Source organism: Synchiropus splendidus, chromosome 4 (genome assembly GCF_027744825.2).
Source record: "Synchiropus splendidus isolate RoL2022-P1 chromosome 4, RoL_Sspl_1.0, whole genome shotgun sequence".
Lineage (NCBI taxonomy): Eukaryota > Metazoa > Chordata > Actinopteri > Syngnathiformes > Callionymidae > Synchiropus > Synchiropus splendidus.
The window spans coordinates 5,741,689-5,758,684 of NC_071337.1; the positions used below are offsets into that span (position 1 = coordinate 5,741,689).

General features: G+C 44.4%; 1 protein-coding gene across 25 annotated transcripts in view; it reads right to left on the bottom strand.

Annotated features, from left to right (window-relative positions):
* The window catches only part of macf1a (microtubule actin crosslinking factor 1a), a 147,312-nt gene that overhangs the window by 72,911 nt on the left and 57,405 nt on the right, over nucleotides 1–16,996 (bottom strand). For 11 of the 25 annotated variants that reach the window (XM_053863891.1, XM_053863887.1, XM_053863875.1 and 8 more), the window contains 6 exons: nucleotides 12,600–12,661; nucleotides 9,302–9,391; nucleotides 7,779–7,856; nucleotides 6,980–7,072; nucleotides 377–543; nucleotides 40–152 (listed from right to left, as the gene is read on the bottom strand). In XM_053863891.1, coding sequence (XP_053719866.1) covers nucleotides 40–152; nucleotides 377–543; nucleotides 6,980–7,072; nucleotides 7,779–7,856; nucleotides 9,302–9,391; nucleotides 12,600–12,661 — 603 coding nt within the window. Of the gene's footprint in view, nucleotides 1–39; nucleotides 153–376; nucleotides 544–2,257; nucleotides 6,915–6,979; nucleotides 7,073–7,778; nucleotides 7,857–9,301; nucleotides 9,392–12,599; nucleotides 12,662–14,711; nucleotides 14,945–14,974; nucleotides 15,218–16,996 lie in introns of those variants that run through there. The other 14 variants (XM_053863873.1, XM_053863874.1, XM_053863868.1 and 11 more) reach the window with 4 other exon arrangements.

Consider the following 16,996-nt stretch of genomic DNA (forward strand, 5'->3'; position numbering starts at 1 on the left):
TCTGTATGAGCATTTACAACACAGGATTGAGGCTATGACCTTCAGCATCTAACAGTCTGGTGACTCCGAGCGACTCTGCAATTTCAAAGGCTTGTTCCAGGTTCTGACGGTTGCTCTGCTGTGAAACCACCTCCATGTCGATCAGATCTGGTCTGGAGATTCAACAACAAAGATTAAATAGACAGCTTAGAGCCAATATAATGTTTAAGTCAGATGGGAATATAATTTGCAACATGTTCAATTTTAGAAAACAAGCTTCTTCTTGTTCTTTATATAACCAGATAAAGTGTTCCAAAGGTTCTCTTTCGTTGTGTCGCTTACGTATGTTGCAACTCCAAATGAGCAGAATAAGCGAGAACCCTCGACAGCCTCTCACCTGTATCTGTGCAGCAGAGCGTTGAACAAGCGTCCATCGCTCCAGGACGAGGTGAAGTTGACACAGTGGAGGCCCGGGTATGTTTCGGTGGCATGGCGACACCATAGTAACAGTTTCTCTTTGGCCGTGAGGTCAGCTGACTCGCCGCTCACGTAGATCTCTGAGATCTGCAACAAAGACAGGATTGAACAATCAAGGGATATCATTTGGGTTGTCAATGATCTGGAGTGAGCAATAAACAGGATTTTCTTGTGCGGTTATGTCTCTCACTCCATGGTGATTTAAGCAGTTTCGAGGGCTGGAGTGGGCTGGCAGACTGCAGCGGAAGCCAAAAATAAAAACACGGGGGGGTTGAGAGGATGGCGACTTACATTTTCTCAGTACAACAGAGCTTTCAGCAGCTGCCTGTCTCAATAAAATCATCACCTTGGCATCTTTAGCGACAACGTTGTGGCCCTTTGACTATGATAGCAAAGTTCCTGCTTCAATTGAAGCAAAGCAAACACGTCACAAGGCCACATAAACACTGTGACCCTGTGCCTTGAGCTTGACAAATGCCCTCCAATAAATGTCATGTCATGATCCGTCAATGTTACCCATAAAATCCAGAACGTCTCCATCTGATTCAGAGCACAACCCTTTTCACTTTACACAGCGGCATGACACATAACATCCGGCCAGGTGAACGCACCAATGGGGATCCTCACACTCTTCTCCCTACGATCTGTCATAGACGTACCAAGATTGTGGTTAGGTTCTCTCTTCTGATAGTACAAACAAATATGAACCATTCTAGAGCGCACAGTGGTTTGGACTGGAGTCCTGATACAGTCAGCAGCACCCATGATTCACCCCCTGAGGCAGCGGCGCACCCCGTTTTAGAAACATGGCCTCTTTGAAGCTAAAAGAGAGCGAAGCAGCATGGCGATTTAAAAAAATAGAACTCTGAGTTAATTGACAATAAGATTTATCTCTTGCAGCTTTGGCCAGAACGGATCATATTTCCCTAACTTTAGCTGCAAACTATCTGACCCTCTGATACTGGCAGGATAGTAGCTAAACCAACGAAAGCTTAATGAAAAAGCTAACATCTGAGTCGTATCTTTGAGCCCATGTGGACATAACTCAAGGTCACCTGGTCCATCAGCTCATCGCAACAACTTATATCTATGAAGTGGATGAGTGAGTGTTTTGTTGCCAAATGAGGTGAAAAAAAGTTATCAATTCCCACTCTCACCGTGCTAACCAAAAAACTGTTGTCAAGCCTGGTATATACATCAAAATGTACACAAACTACTGGCTGTTAAACACACAAAACCTAACTACAGAGACACACAATGCGCTTCTAGCTGGAAGAGCTGGAAAATTAGAACTACACATCATTCGTCATTATTATTTCAAGAATAGAACCTTATCTTGTGTGAACAAGATATGTGCACAACACATCTGCTCGGAGGAAGAGACAGATAGCGTGAAAAAGGAAACTGAGGAAGAGTGATAGAAGGAGAGAAGGACTGTGTTGTGTTGATTAGACAATGAAGGCCGGGAGACTAGAGGACTGATGACATCAAACCCCAAAAATAAAGGGTGATACGACGACCACAGTAGAGAATGAAGCCATCCAGTTATGTTAAGGAGTCAAAATAATATCAATGTGACATGTATTGAGTTGAACCTAAACTCAAAAGTAGCTCCAGCACCACCTACTCTGTGACACTGCAAACGACTGTGGCAGAATATGAACATTGGTTGTGAGAACTTAACCAGCACCCTTGGCTGCAGTGGATTTTCTTGCATGATGTCTCTGAGTGGTTCACGACTATGATGACCCATCAAGAACATGACCATTTTTAAAAAGTAGGGTAGTAGACAAACGCAAACCTGTGGCAAGGATTTATCAGCAGCATGTTGTTGCAAAGACAGAGGACTGTCCATGGTGGAGTCCAGCCTCTCTGTCGAGCTGCCGGTCATGCCGAGCCAGTCAGTCTGACTGGGTGTGGTGCCACTTGTTCCTGGCGACGTCAGATGCAGGTCACTGATGTAGCCAGACTCCAAGAAAGATGACCTCTCTGCAGTTTGAACGGGAGTTTCCAAGTTAAATCCGATCAGTTGAAACCCTGAAGGATCCTTGCTTTGCTCCTCAGACAGTTGGACTTTAAGAATGTTTTCACTGACAGGAGATGGGATCGACGGCCCTTTATGCACCTCCACCTCATCGGCACTATCAGGACTCCACACTGGGGATCCATAGTCACTGGGGTAGACCGTCCTGACCACACAGAGTTTACCATCGACCTCTTTGATATGAACGACACCTTTGTGTTCCTTCTCGGGGGGTCTATCCTCTGGCTCATCTTGGTGTTCCAGTTTATCCACCTTGCCCTTGTCTTTTTTCTCTTTCCTCTTGTGAATCCAAGGTTTCTCCAGGACCCCTTGTACCTTCTCCCTCACCCGACAGACCCGCCCTCCACCAGGGGTGGTACAGGCTATATCAGGGGCTGTGTTAACAGGACTGGTGGTAGTGGTTTGGCTCGGGATACTGGAGACATCTACAATGGCACTGACAGCGTCTTCCTCCCCAGGAAAACAGAAGACCCCTCGCCAGGCAGGACTGGGTTTTGGAGATACACCCAGTAGTCTCCTTTCTAAGGAATCCTTGAAAGTAGAGCGTCCTGGAGAGAGCATATTGCTATGAGAGTCAGGCACTGATACACGAGTCTTTCCTTTAAAATTGGTATCTTTCATTTCCAGAGCAACAGGCTTTTCATCGTCGTCATCCTCTAGGTCATCAGGCTGGTAACTCTTTTGCTGCAAGAACTCTTCCTGTTCCAGGCCATCTTTTCTGCTCTTCTTGCCTTTGCGCTTTCGTCTTAAACGCAAGCGCTTCTTTGGTGAAAGCGGAGGGGATCCACTGAGGTCCCCATCTCGAGGTGGTCTCACACAACCAATGGAGTTCCCCATCACCGGTACAAATGAGTGTGGCGTGCACGTACAAAGCAAGACACGAAACTTAAAATTAGGTTTGCATAGTTATTCAGCATTTAGATGCCATCAGCTCAGCTAAATGTCTTTAATGAAGTCCATTCCTTAGATAGAGAGGCAGTAAATGGTGGAGTACCAAGACAGACCAATGAAGACGCAGATGCCTTAAAATCCGTCAGTGTTTCCCATTGGTTCCCTTTATGTGTAAATGCATAGCCCAGTAAGGAAATCCTTCACATTCTTGTTCCCCAGAGAATTGCTATTGTATCCAAGGCGACATGGCCATTCCGGCAGCAGGTCCTTCCAAGGGGGAACACAAAGTTGTTTAGTGATTTATCAAAAAGATTGTGGCAGATGAGCTTGTGTCAGGCTGGTCGATAGGCGTTGACCTGAAGTGTGAACCACTATTTCCTCAGTAGATGCCCAGATCTCGACTTTTTGATTCAACAGTCCAGTACATTTTAAACAGATAGGACATTGGCTTTCAGCGAAGAGAGACAATCCATTGGGATACTTTCACAGATAGTCTTTAACCATCGGACCAGAGAATTTTCAGTTAGTCCCGGGTGCCGTGAGATCGGAGAGCCAGGTCCAGCAGCTACTCATGAATTTATTATTCTGCTGTGCAGAAATAGAATCGCACTGAAGAACAGCGTGATCTGAAGTGTTGGACAACAGAGATCAGTAAAATCCAATCTGTCACAGACATCCCTGGGGACCAAGTATCCGCCGTCATTCTGTCAGTATTCCCTGTAAATGCAGGCTGTGGAGGATTCTGCCAAGGTGGCACCGAGTCCAGAATGATCGTTGCACGTAGATCCGTCAGCTGATAACACACCAAAGTGTCTGGCCCTTTCACCAATACTTTGACAGGTTGGCAAATAAATAAAAGCTTCTTTTCAGAAATATTGCATTACTGGACGACACACTGACACGTCCGATTCCAAACCCCTAAGACTTGAGAAGGAGCAGGTTATCAAGGGAAAACACTTTACCCTGGATGCAGTTCCACAGATTCCCTAAAGTAAAGGTCAGACTCCTGGGAGACCAGTTTCCAGCTATATCTGGTCCATGTCGTCTGAAATCATGACACTTCCTTAGCCCAGCTGTCAGAGTGCCAGGCCGGTTGCCTCTTCATCAGGTGGTGCAGTGCGACGATGCAACAGCCGGCAAAACCTCACACTTTCGAAGAGTCTTGCCCCTTGGTAAGGTAAGCTCTTCCTTTGTGATCCTTTAACAGCTCCCACTAGCTTTCAGGTCCACTGGAATTAATGAGGAAGAAGCATCTGGGGCAGGTCAGAAGACAGGAAGGGATGACTTTACGTCCCGAGGTTTGGTCCAGGTGTGGTTATCTTTTGATGTCATTAGGTCCAAATGAAGGACAGTCCAGAACTTTGCTCAGCAAAGCAGCAGCGTTAAGAATCTGCATTCCCAGTGCCCACAAACAACAGAACCACAGAGGAAGCAAAACAGGAACACAGGGCGGCTCCTTCTAAAAAGGCTATGTCAGACAAGCTTGGCTGGATTGATCCAATTGATACAGTGCAGGCAGGAAAAAACACGGCGGCCGTCTCGGGGAGAGTGTCGCTGCAACGCTGGGTGATCCACTTTCCATCTTTACCGCATCACAGATGTCTCCCGGTGTTTGTGGACGAAGGCCTACTCATCCGAGGAAGCCAGGAGCTGCAGTGACAACTGTCGGCCTGAATTCACCGCTTCCTCCACCGGCTTTGCTTCTCAGCTGAATCCCTCGCTCACGGAGGGAGGAAAACGCTTTTATCTCCGGCTGCTGCAGCCTCACAGTCACTCGTGCTCTCGCTCTCTCAAAAACCACCCCTCCCCTTCACTCTCATCCTCATTCTCCTCCCATTCCGCTCTCTCTCTCGCACTACCTCGCTGAAGCTGCCAGAAGAACGCTATCTAAAAGCTTCTCTCAGTGACAGGAGTGATGGAAAGATGGAAAGCTGAGGAGAACTTGATGTAAGAGCGAGTGCTGCTCTCTCTTTTACATCTGCTTACATCATGATGGAAGCAATGAAAAGTGATTGGTGGAGAGGCGAGGTAAGGGGGAGGGGAGGCATGAGATTTAAGGGAATTAAGCGAAAGTTAAAGGGGAAAAGATGGAAATAGCCGAGTGGTAAAACAAGCCTCTAAATCACCAACGTGACAATACTGGCCACGAGAGAATTGGACCCATCAGCAGCTGGCTTCCCCCAAAACACAGAATACTTCAGGACTGGATTACATGGACAATATGATATTGTACTCTTTCTAGTGCAGTGATCTTGCTCTCATTTTTTTTTTTACAAAAAATCCTGGACAGGGTCCAGTGTTTCTGTCAGGATATTTGGAAACTGTGGTGGAACGGAAAGCAGCCAATCCAGAAGTGATAGAGAAACAAGGAAGCAGAGTTTTGACATTTCCTGAATTGTTTCTTTCAGGATTTCACACAGAAAACCACCATGATCTTGTCCCCCTCCAGTGATGCGTTATTTATTATGCGCTTGTTTCAATCTCTCAAAATCTTCTCAAAAAGCCTGTCTCATTCACACCAACTCGCAACAAATTTTGTTTCGCTTTTGTCCGGAACTCATTCACCGGCATAGACTTTGTTGCCCTTATGAGCGCAATGCGATCAAATACACAACAATGTATTGAAGCAAAGACACACCCACAGCAACGACATGCGGCTCACAAACATGGCAGCAGGATGGAGTCAGAGGGTGTTGGGCTCTAATCAAGCCCCCTGAGGCTTACAGCCGCTCACCGTGGCTGCATGCCATCGAGAGCCATAATCAGCCTGCAGCTTTCCCTCTCATGCACATTTCCCCCAAACTACAAGCATACTTTTTTCCCACACAATCCCTCAGATCTCTCATGGAAACAACATGCCACTGAATCTGTTCAAATACGCTGCAATCTTATCGACACAACGAAGTGAAGAAACCTCTTCAGATCCCTCAGTATTTCCACACTCTGTCTTTCTGTACTCCCTCACATATCGGGGTTCCTCCCTCCCTTCATCTCACTTCAGTGAATGGTGCTGATTCATGCTGCTCCACTCGCTCTCCGTCATGTGCTGCCGTCTCCCAGGCAACCACTGGACTGTGTCACCTTGCTAATCGTCACGACAGCGGAGACTAGTGCTCGATGTCCAGAACTACAAGTGATTCAGGAGTCCACTACCGACTGAGATGTTCACAGTATAACTAATGATATTGCTCTTCAAACTACTGGGACATTTTTCTGACCAATGATCTACTGATGCTAAAATCCGCACAGCACTGATCTTTACGGGACACACAAGGTCTTAAAGATTGATGGATCCTGCAATACATGGTCAGGAATCTGTTAGAGCGCCTATACATGCTCTGCTTTAAGACCAAACACTAAAATAAGGTGCTTTCCATGACTGCACTGGTACCTTTGCTGAAGTAGATCGAAATTTGCCGACTCTCATGCCTTCATGGCTTTGACATTGCGGCACCATATTTGTTTTCAGGCAAAATCTCTCGTCCTCACTAAAAGCCAGGTCATAATGTTTTGGCTCAACGACCCTGCTGGCATGTAGGTATATAGGTTTGGCAGGTGGTTGAAACAGCAGAATGACTAGAAACTGACCTGGAAGTGCAGAATGATGGTCCAGATGAGACCCAGCGTAAGTTTGGGGTTCCCATCGGTGATGTCATCGTTCCTGATGTTGACCAGTTTGACCTGAGATGAAGGGACAAACATATTTTAGACACATGAGGACTTACATGGCAGCATTACAACACAGAATCGTTCATTAAATGTGTGTTTAACTACAACGGCACTAATGTTTATATATTAGATATTGAAGAAAAATGCACCAATAACAAGACGACTTTCGCTGCAAAACATACATTGTATGTTGTTGAAAAAAATACTGTATATGAAAATAGTATCGTTACTGCTAAAGTATGTTTACAACTAAAAGTGACAAATGTTTCAAATCAAAAGACAATAGCAAACCTGCTAAAAGTTCTCTTTTGGACCCTAAAGGATGACATCTCTGCTTAGCATTAGCATGAAGCACATGTACCATAGCAGTCTTACATACAGTATGTTCACTTGGCGATAATGCTAATCCTAGTTTATTCAAGGTGTTAGAATGTATGGAGTGCAAATGTAGCCTTAAAGCTTTAGGTTACTTCTGTTTGTGTTCAGACACTTGCAAACAACCTAGCAGCACAGGAAGCTAACAAAGTGGAACAGTGGCCTAAATGTTGACTAGAGGAAATTGTTATGCAACTGAGTTTTCTGATGCATGAAACGCAACAAAAAGTTAGCTAAAGAAAATATGACCTTAAGCTAGCCTTAAGCATTAAAAACTAATATATTAAATCCTACAATGTCCATGACATAGCAGCGACACATTAGCAAAATATATTTCCAATACCTGTCTTTGTTTGAGGAAATTGAGTGCAATCTCGACATTCTGCAGCCGATGAAATCTCATTCGACCTTTTTCTCGAGGCTGAAAGAGACAAAGACAGAAACCTAAGTGAGCAAACTGTCATTTATTTGGTTCCTATTTAGGTTTTATTAGTCAGGCAGGTGTCGGTCCTCCGTGCAGTGAGTGCCAGTCTTCAACTGTGAAGTGAAACAGAATCAAACCAGTGCTGCTTCAGAACGTTTCCATTCATTAGCCACGCAGATGTCAAAGAATATTGCAACAACTTTTTCCAGCAGAGATGACTGAAGGTGAGGTGGTGAACTGGTGAATTTGAATAACACACTGTCACATACCGTATGTGTAGTGCTGACGTCGCTAACAAGCTAACATAACTAAAGAGTTAGCAAGAGAGCTAGTAGTTATAGCTCTATTATGAGTGTAGTACACACACATAAAAGTTAGCATTTATTACATGAGCTGTTTTAGCTACTAAATGCAGATGATTTCTAGGCGGCGCACTATTGGCCAATGGAGTATCCAGGGCTATGATTGGTTGAATATAGTAGCATCGGCTCACTGGTGAAACTTGACTAAAAAGTCTCTCTATTTTCAGCCACTGTCAGCGCTCTTAAAAGACGAGGTAAGACGAAGTTCACATCTTCCTGTGAGAATCAGTCTAAAAATAAACATGCTTGTTAGTCAATTAAAACACACGCCGACCCTTTAAATGAAGGGAGGAAACCAAGAGTCAACAACTGTTTTGCTTTAAAATCACAGCACTCTCATGCAGCCTCACAGCTCCACCTATGGGACAAGGTGGGTGGTTCAGCTGAAAGGTCAGAGGTGAACAAAAGGAGAGACTCGGGGGGGGGGATCAAACGTACTCCCTGAGCGCCTTCATCCTCCTCCTCATCCTCTCCTCCCAGCATGATCAGAGGAGGAGCCTGAGAGGAGAACGACCTTTGGAAAGCAGGGCCGCTCTTTGGTTGCTATGGCGACACAAGAGGAGGGAAAGAAGGGAAAGTGTAGGGTGGTGATGAAGTCAGAGAAAAAAAGCCTGACGTCGATATGTGTAGTTTAAAGGACAGATGGTGAAGTACAATCCATTTATTGTATTCATCATACATGATTCATTTTGTGATGTGTGTAACACTCAGCACTTTAGCAAATAATGATCCCGCTGCAACTTTCCGACTATTTTAACTGACTATCTGAATGACTAGCAAACTTGTCGGCATATGACGTGCACAGATTGGCAAACACCCGACTCGTCTTATTATTGTAGTGTTGTCAATAGTAAACACTTGTATAGAGCCAAGTACTGTTTTGAAACTTAACATCTTAATTGCTCGAAATATGGTTTGAATAGTTTGTTTGGTCCTGAAGCCTCAGGAGTTGGCGACGAATCGATTAGTCGTTCATGGTCAACAACGCCGACTAGTCGTTGCAGGCCTAAATTATAACGGTTCAGCACCATCACTTCAGTGAGCCAGTGAAAAGATGAGGGAATAAGAAGAGTACCGTACCAGGGCGACGCCGGACAGGACCTCCAGCAAGGAAATGAGGTTGTGACCTTCCCTTAGGTCTTCGTAGAGGTCGTTGATGTGTTTCCTGACCTGTGTGGACCAGAGTGGACGATCAGAACTACACAATAGTAAACACTTTTGACAGCTCTAGAGAGCAGCACACTGTCTAACAAAAGCCACAAGCTTTGAGTGCCACCTTGGTTTATCACAAGGGGGCGATGCTGTCACAGGTTCGCTCATCCACAAGTTAGTTCCAGTCCAATTGGTTTAAGATTCTTAGTTTTCATCCGTCATTTTAATTCTGGAGATGGAGATGGGGGGGAAAAACACAATGACAGTGATGCTGACTCAGCATGAGCTGCATGTCAGTGTCACTAAGCTCAGCAGTGGCATGAGCGTGCCCTCTCATCAGCAACACATCTGTCTGGACAGTTATTCCTCACTAAGTCTGCAGCTGTCAGAAGCCCGCGGCTGCGCAGCAGCTGTCAGACAGTGAAGACGGACGGAGCTCACAATGAGCCGGACCGGAGTGGAAAATGTCTCACTCAGCGAGGATCAGGGCTTAATTCATGGTAATCCATCCCACATCCCTGAGCGTTGTATGTGTGTCACTGTAATGAAAGAATTGAAGAAACCTTCTGAGAGCAAAAAAAAAAAAAGTTGGGAGAGTCACTTCCTGCGCACAGAGGTTTCATTTCTTTGGTCTTAATTCCCGGTCGACTAGCTCAACATCTCTGCTCAGCGCCACTAAAAGTTATGGTTAAAGTTCCATTGTTACAAATCAGAAAGACAGCTTCGTAATTCTCTTCCTCCCAGCCAGAAAAAATAAAATTAAATAAAGAAAACACGGAATGCAGCCAGTCAAGAAGTGATACAATTAAACAGGGGGCAAAGTTTTGGACATTTACAGAAATGGTCACAATAAAAACGCTAGTTTTTACTCATGAGAAGTAAATCTCTCTCTCAACAGCAGCTGTTGCGTCTTCACAAGTCTGGCTGGAATACGCAACTTGAGTTCCATGACTTTACTTTTTATGAAGTTTCTTTAGGGATTTTTCTATGAAAAAGACGCCAAAAACCGTCATGTTCATGTCCAGCTCCATGGTGCATTATGTGTTATCCATTTGTTGAGCTGTTTCCACATTGTTTAAATATGTTTACATATATTTACATGAATTAAACATACCATATTGAAGCATATGGGAAGGGTATTAAATTTCCTACACTTGAAACGGCACCTGAATGCATCACCTCTCCATGATAGCTGATTGAAGCGGTCTTCTTTACCGCTGTAAATTCACGTAAAACAAGTGACACAAGAAAGAAAAAAATCAAATTTCTTCTCCTGTAAAATTAAACATGTGTGAAATAATTTTAAATACAGCTAAACTAAGAATTGTTGAGTACATTAAACATCAAATGTGGTGCATCTTTCTATCATTTAAAGTCAACACCAGTGTGTTTCCTTGTTCACATCAGCAGGGATTGGAACCATCACCCTGCTTCAGGTGGAACACATTTTACCTGAAACTGTTCTCACTTCCTGGCAGAAGCACAAGCTGAAGAACAATATTGACACTTGTGTTCAAGGTCTGGTGCTGAGACAACGAGGCGACATGGAGAGACCGTCGCTTGTTAACCTTCGTCTGACCTCCTCAGACTGAAAAACCCTCACCCAGACTTAATCCACTTCTAAAGCTCCTGGATTATTGTTCCACTGCTGAGATAAAGAACGCGGCAAGTTCGCCAGCAGGTAATGTTGAGGTCACTGTTTACACCGCACACACACCTGAGCAGCCGTCAATACACACTCTCTACTGTGCACACAGGAAGCCGACGGTGTCACTCAACAGCGAGCAGCAAACACTACTCTGCTACTATTATTCTGCAACTTTCCTTGTGGGTCTCGGTATGGACGTCCTAGTTTGGAGTCCACACACCTGCACATGAAGGAGTTCTCCGACTTAGAGGCGGTGATGGGTCGGGAATGCCGAGTATCCCTGTCACATGAGGCATGAATGGGGCGTCTGTCTGACCCCATAACTCCGGAACAACTGTCGTCATGTAACGGGAGATCAGCTGGCACTGCCAGCCGCCACCAATCTGGGTCACAGGGGGAGCTAGAGAGCGGCAGCGGGGGTGAGCTCAGAATAATGTGACAGAAAATTTCAGCCATGACACTCTTGTGGAGACTTCATCCGAGTTTCTACGGTTGATCCGAGGCACCGTCTCTTGTTACCAACTCGAGGCTTGACTCATCACGCCTCACTGGCACACGCCCAGTCACCAGTCAAGTTTTTTTTGAGACAACCCAGAATTTAAGAACCCAGAAGGAACATAAGTTCAAAATTCAGAGTTGAACAATTATCATAAATATTGGCCATTTTGATAGCAGCAGTGAGGGTGACTGAGGTGCTACGGCTGCATCATAGTTCAATCCACTCCACGTTTATTTAGAGTTGTTAGCAGCATTAGCTTGCAGCAGCAGGATTTTCAGTCAGAGCAGTCAAGACGACAGCAGCAGTGATTTTTTAAAATCACAAAATTGTGAAATTCCTCAACATGAAGCCATTTCTATCTTTTGTTTTGGAAAATGTGATTGGCAGCTTTACGCCACGGAATATACGCACTCTCTAGATGAACCTGGTTTACGACAAGTTCTTGAACATCTTGTCAATATCATATTATAAATAGACATATTTTGGTTCATAATAATTTTCCCAAGACATAAGTCATGTTGCATCTCACTCTTGAGGGCGGGAAGGGCTCAACCACTGTACTAAATGAAGGCGTTTGTCAATATTGACAAATAGATGTTTCTGCGTTGTTTGGTCTTGCTCTCACGGCCAAGTCTCAACCTTGCCTCCTTAAATCTGTCTTGCCTCTCCCAAGTCTTGGTCTTGACTCAGTCTAGAGTTAGGTGGTCTTGACTACACTGTGCCCAAGTGCACCGATCTGAGGGAACATATCATGTGTTGCTTGAGTTGCAGAATGAATTTTATTTTTTTATTATTTGCTGATTATTTTGCTTTGTTTTGTTATGTCAGTCGCGCTTGTTATGTCGCTTGCCATGTCGCTTGTCATGTTGGTTACGAGGCGCAGTAGTCCATGACTAAATCCACATCACCACAGATGAAAAACTTCCCAGGCTGAAAACCGGTTCTTTTTGGTGTTAGATTTTTGTGTAAACAGACTTTGACCCGGGTCCTCAGTGTGAAAGCTCCCGAAGATGGAACACTGTAACTTGCTCTCAGTCCTCACACACACTTTATTAGCATTAAAAGTGATGAGGTCATACCTTGATAAGATGCTTGTTGATCCATTTCGTAAAGGTCTTCTTCTGCACTCGGTCCCGCTCATCTGCACAAACACACAAACCAAAGGAGAAGTTAGCTAAAAACAATCGAAGGAAAGTTCCCAACTCCTGTTATTTGGCAGAAGCCAAATACGCTCCTCCAGGTACTTTATGATACGGTTTGTCAGCCATTGTAGCTCCTATCGCCCTCTACAGTTTCACAGGGAGTAAGGCAGCCCAGAATAGACCCTGGTGCTCATGTTATCTCCTTCAGTTCCAGCACCAGACCCTCCTCCTGGAGCCTCACTTCCTCCCCAGCGTCTATCCCACCATATCAGTCTGTCGGAGCGAAACATGAAACACTGGCGTCCTTGATGTTTTTTAGCCTTAGCATTTTAGCTTGAGTGACCATGGCTTTTCAAAAGAACATGACGCATCAGCAGATTCTCGTGCGGACACACAGATCCAGTCGCTTCAGCCAAGGTGATTAGAAGTTTCCATGGAAACCGTTTGACACCAAGAGGCCACATGGAGATGTGGAAACTAGTATCACTTCCTCCTACTAATATCTATTTGTTTTCATCTGAGCGTCTTGCTCTTACCGCTGAATTCATGAACACTTTCCAAAGAAACACACCACACCTTCAACATGAGTTTGTGAAACACAGTGCAGGATGCGCAGGTAGATGAGATCAGGATGAGTAAATCAGGAACAAGCGGAACGTGCCACAACACACGCCTATGTGCATCATCAGAGAGATTTCCTGGCGTAAACTCGCATAACACCCCACTCGACTAGACCAGCGAAGAAATTCAATCATTTCAACAACACGAACACACATACTGTAAATAGAAACACACATATACATACACACAATTTGATTGAAAAATGGAGAATTTTAGACTGAAAACATACAGGGATGCACTGTGACAACACACACAAGCAGATATACTGTATAAACTAAACTAGAACACCCTGTGCTGTACAGTACAGTATACTGTACAATGATATCATACCGCAAACAAAGGTAAAATCAATTCAAACATACATACTAAATACAGAAATCATGGTAACAAAAATGCACCGATGAAAGCGACACAAAGGAAAATATCTAGCGATGACAAAAATCACACACAACTCCAAGAAGCAGGAAACAACAAACACAAATAGATAGACATACAGAAACTAGTCCCTCCAGCATTTTTCAGACTTTATTTTACTGTTTAAAAAAAAAAAAAAAAAAAAAAAGTTGCGATCATTTATGGATCTGGAACAACATGGCGGAAAGCAAAAAAGTAGCGTCCGTTCATGCCCGAGCTGCAAAGATTTTACCAAAATATGTTCTAGTCCATGCCAAATTAAAAAAAGAAACAGATGATAAAATAAGTCCATCTTTTGATGGTTATGATTCAGAACCGTCCGAATCGCGGGCCATATTGTGGGAAAATGTGAGCGTTGGGTGTCGCATGTGACTTCACCTCAACAAGAAAACATGATGACGTACACATAGAACAACAAGCTGATACACAAGCAATCGTGCCATACCGCTAGCACACAGTGATTATGTAAGATGCATAACACTTCTAGCAAATACATACATAAGGAAAAGGACAGTGACAATAAATATATGTTTTGCCTGTTAGCATCAACAAATTTATGTAAATGCAAACATATAAACAAAGATCCGACCTTTCACTCCACAGAGACAAACACACAGACTAGAAAAGCACATAGAGAGTGGAAACTAGCAGCTCACTTACACCCAACGTTAGTGTCCAACGCTTATCGAATTTTTATCACTAGACATAATTATTATGCTCATTAAACTGACAATAAGACAGAGTTAAATGAGCTGCATGGGACAGCAGGTGGCAGCAGCGTTCAGAACTCGCTCACACAACCCAGAAGAACCCGAGCAAGAAAGGTGGTTAAGCTGAAGCTACAGCGGGAAAGACAGAGCCAGCACAATGAGCATGAATACACAAGTACACAAGCACAGACCCACAATCTAACACAAGAGCACAGACAGCCTAAAGCAACGCATGCCCCCAGGCAAAGATCACAAATTTCGACATTCACTTGCTAAATAGTTTCAGGACTGCGACATGACAAACCTGCCCAACAGCCAAGCCTCTGCAGAACAGAATCTTGTACACTTTACTGTGTCAGGAATGTCGGTCACTTGTGTTTTCATCACCACGACAGTCGTCTTTAAATCCTGGCGGGACAACTAGGGCAGGGTTCTTTCCAACAAGCACACACACATACGAGTGTCACTCCTCCGAGAGTGTTCTTGTTCCGACGTACGCTCACACACACACTCCACCCTGCTGTCCAAACACCACACACACTCACTGCGAGTAGCGTTGGCACTGACCTGCACAGCACATGAGCGTGTACAGGTAGGCGTTGAGCTCACACTCATTCCTGTAGTCCGGCCACATCCTCTCAAGCGTCCCACATTCACAAGACAGGTCCCCAACGAGCCGCCACCTAGGGTCCGATCAGGAGAACAGCAGGTGGAGCAGCAGGTGCTCAGCTCCACAGGTGTTCCTGTCGTCCACCCGGACCCTCCACATGGTCCCCCCTCTCCTCTCTGACAACCTTCTCGCTCGCCCCCGCTCGACCGTCCGTCCCCTGCTGCTGCTCTCACACGTGTGTGTCAAAGTCAGACGCAGCTCCTCCTCCTCAGGCCAAAAAAAGACCAACCTCCTCCCTCTGTTGACTCACTCACCTCGCTGATACTTCCTCTCTCTCTCTCTCTCTCTCTCTCTCTCTCTCTCCCGTTCTTCTGTGCAGTGACAGTTCTTTCTGTACACAGTCTTTCTGTGCCGATTATTTAAAAGCCTTAGGAAAAACAGGTTCCTAATTTAGCAAACTTCTGAGTCAGTAAAATTCCCTGACACTACTTTAATCCTCCATCTTTTATTTCAAACTTTCCACGACTCATTTGAGCAACTTCACTTCACCTTAATCTGAATCACTTCACATTTAGATCAGTTTTTAAAAAAAGGCTAGCTGTAAATGCAAATGTTCAGTCACGTCAAACCAATAACTCTGAAAAGTAAAAGCAGTTTCAAGTTGAATGTGGAATGTTAGCATTGCTAACAGGTTAGCGCCATATATTTTTTCATATGAGAGCAGATGGGCAAAAACATTGTAGTGACATTATTCATTAACAGCCATTTGAGTCCAACTAGAAGCATAAATTGTATAATAAATTCAATAAACAGCCAGAAATATCCACCCTATATTTTCCGACAAACATTACAAACCCTAGAAAACAGAAGTCGCCATTAAGTGAAACCCTGAAGCTTTTTCTCGCCATAAAAAACGGCCCTGGCTGGTCTCATCTCAGCTCAGCATCTTTGAATTCAAAGTGTCAGGAAACGGCAGACGCTAATCTAATTTCAGGAGGAAATCAGGCTTCAGCAGACCACATCAAAGTGCTCATTTTGGCAGCAAGACAAGATGCGAGTAAACTTGGAGTACCAGACCAAGGAAATCGCTAATGTCTTTATTTGAATCTGAAGTATAAACATGCAATATCAAATGCTAAATGCAATATAGAATTCAACAGATATTACACAGCAGTAATATCTTTGGCACTATTTACGTATTTTGCAACACAGTAGTAGCAATGCTAAAGAAAAGCACTCAACTAGCACCTGCATGCTTTAGCCATAAATGCTGATGTAAAAGCATCGCTATGGAGTAAATGCTAATGTGGGTAAAATTTACGCACTAGATGAGTGATGAGGGAGTAGCAGTGCTAGCATCGCGGCTTTTTGACAGAAGCAACATACAGCACATTTTAAAGGGACCACACAATGCAAATGGCAACGTGAATATTTTCGAAACGTCAAAAGGCTGGCAGAGATCGAGCGCTAAAACAGAGGAAATGCAGTGAATCACGAAGCGCTCCCTCAGACACCACCACTTCACTTCTTCTTTACCTTCTCCTCTTCACTTCAGGTCCACAGAGAACTACTTAAGTCTCCAAGAAACTCTGGAACTAAAAATACCAGACGAGCTTACGACTCTAATACTAGTCTGCTCCGCCCCTTTCTTCCGACATCGAAGCTTATCTGAGGCACACTTTCGCCCAACGAATCCAGTCTTCCTAGTAGTAAGTTCTCTAAGGTACTGTGATTTTCCCATATTAGCAGTACAACACAAGTGCACAAACCTGATGCTTCAAAGGGCTCTCCGTACAGATTTAGTCACCTAGCCCCCTTTGCTAACATGTTCTCAACACCGTTGCGCCGTTTCAGTATGACAACTGTGATTCAGATTGAGAAACAATTATGAGTAAAATTTCAAACACAACTTCCTGTCAGGTGTAGCAGAGTTTGGCAACAGCAGGTGGATTCCCTTCTCCAGGTGCTTTAAAGCAGTG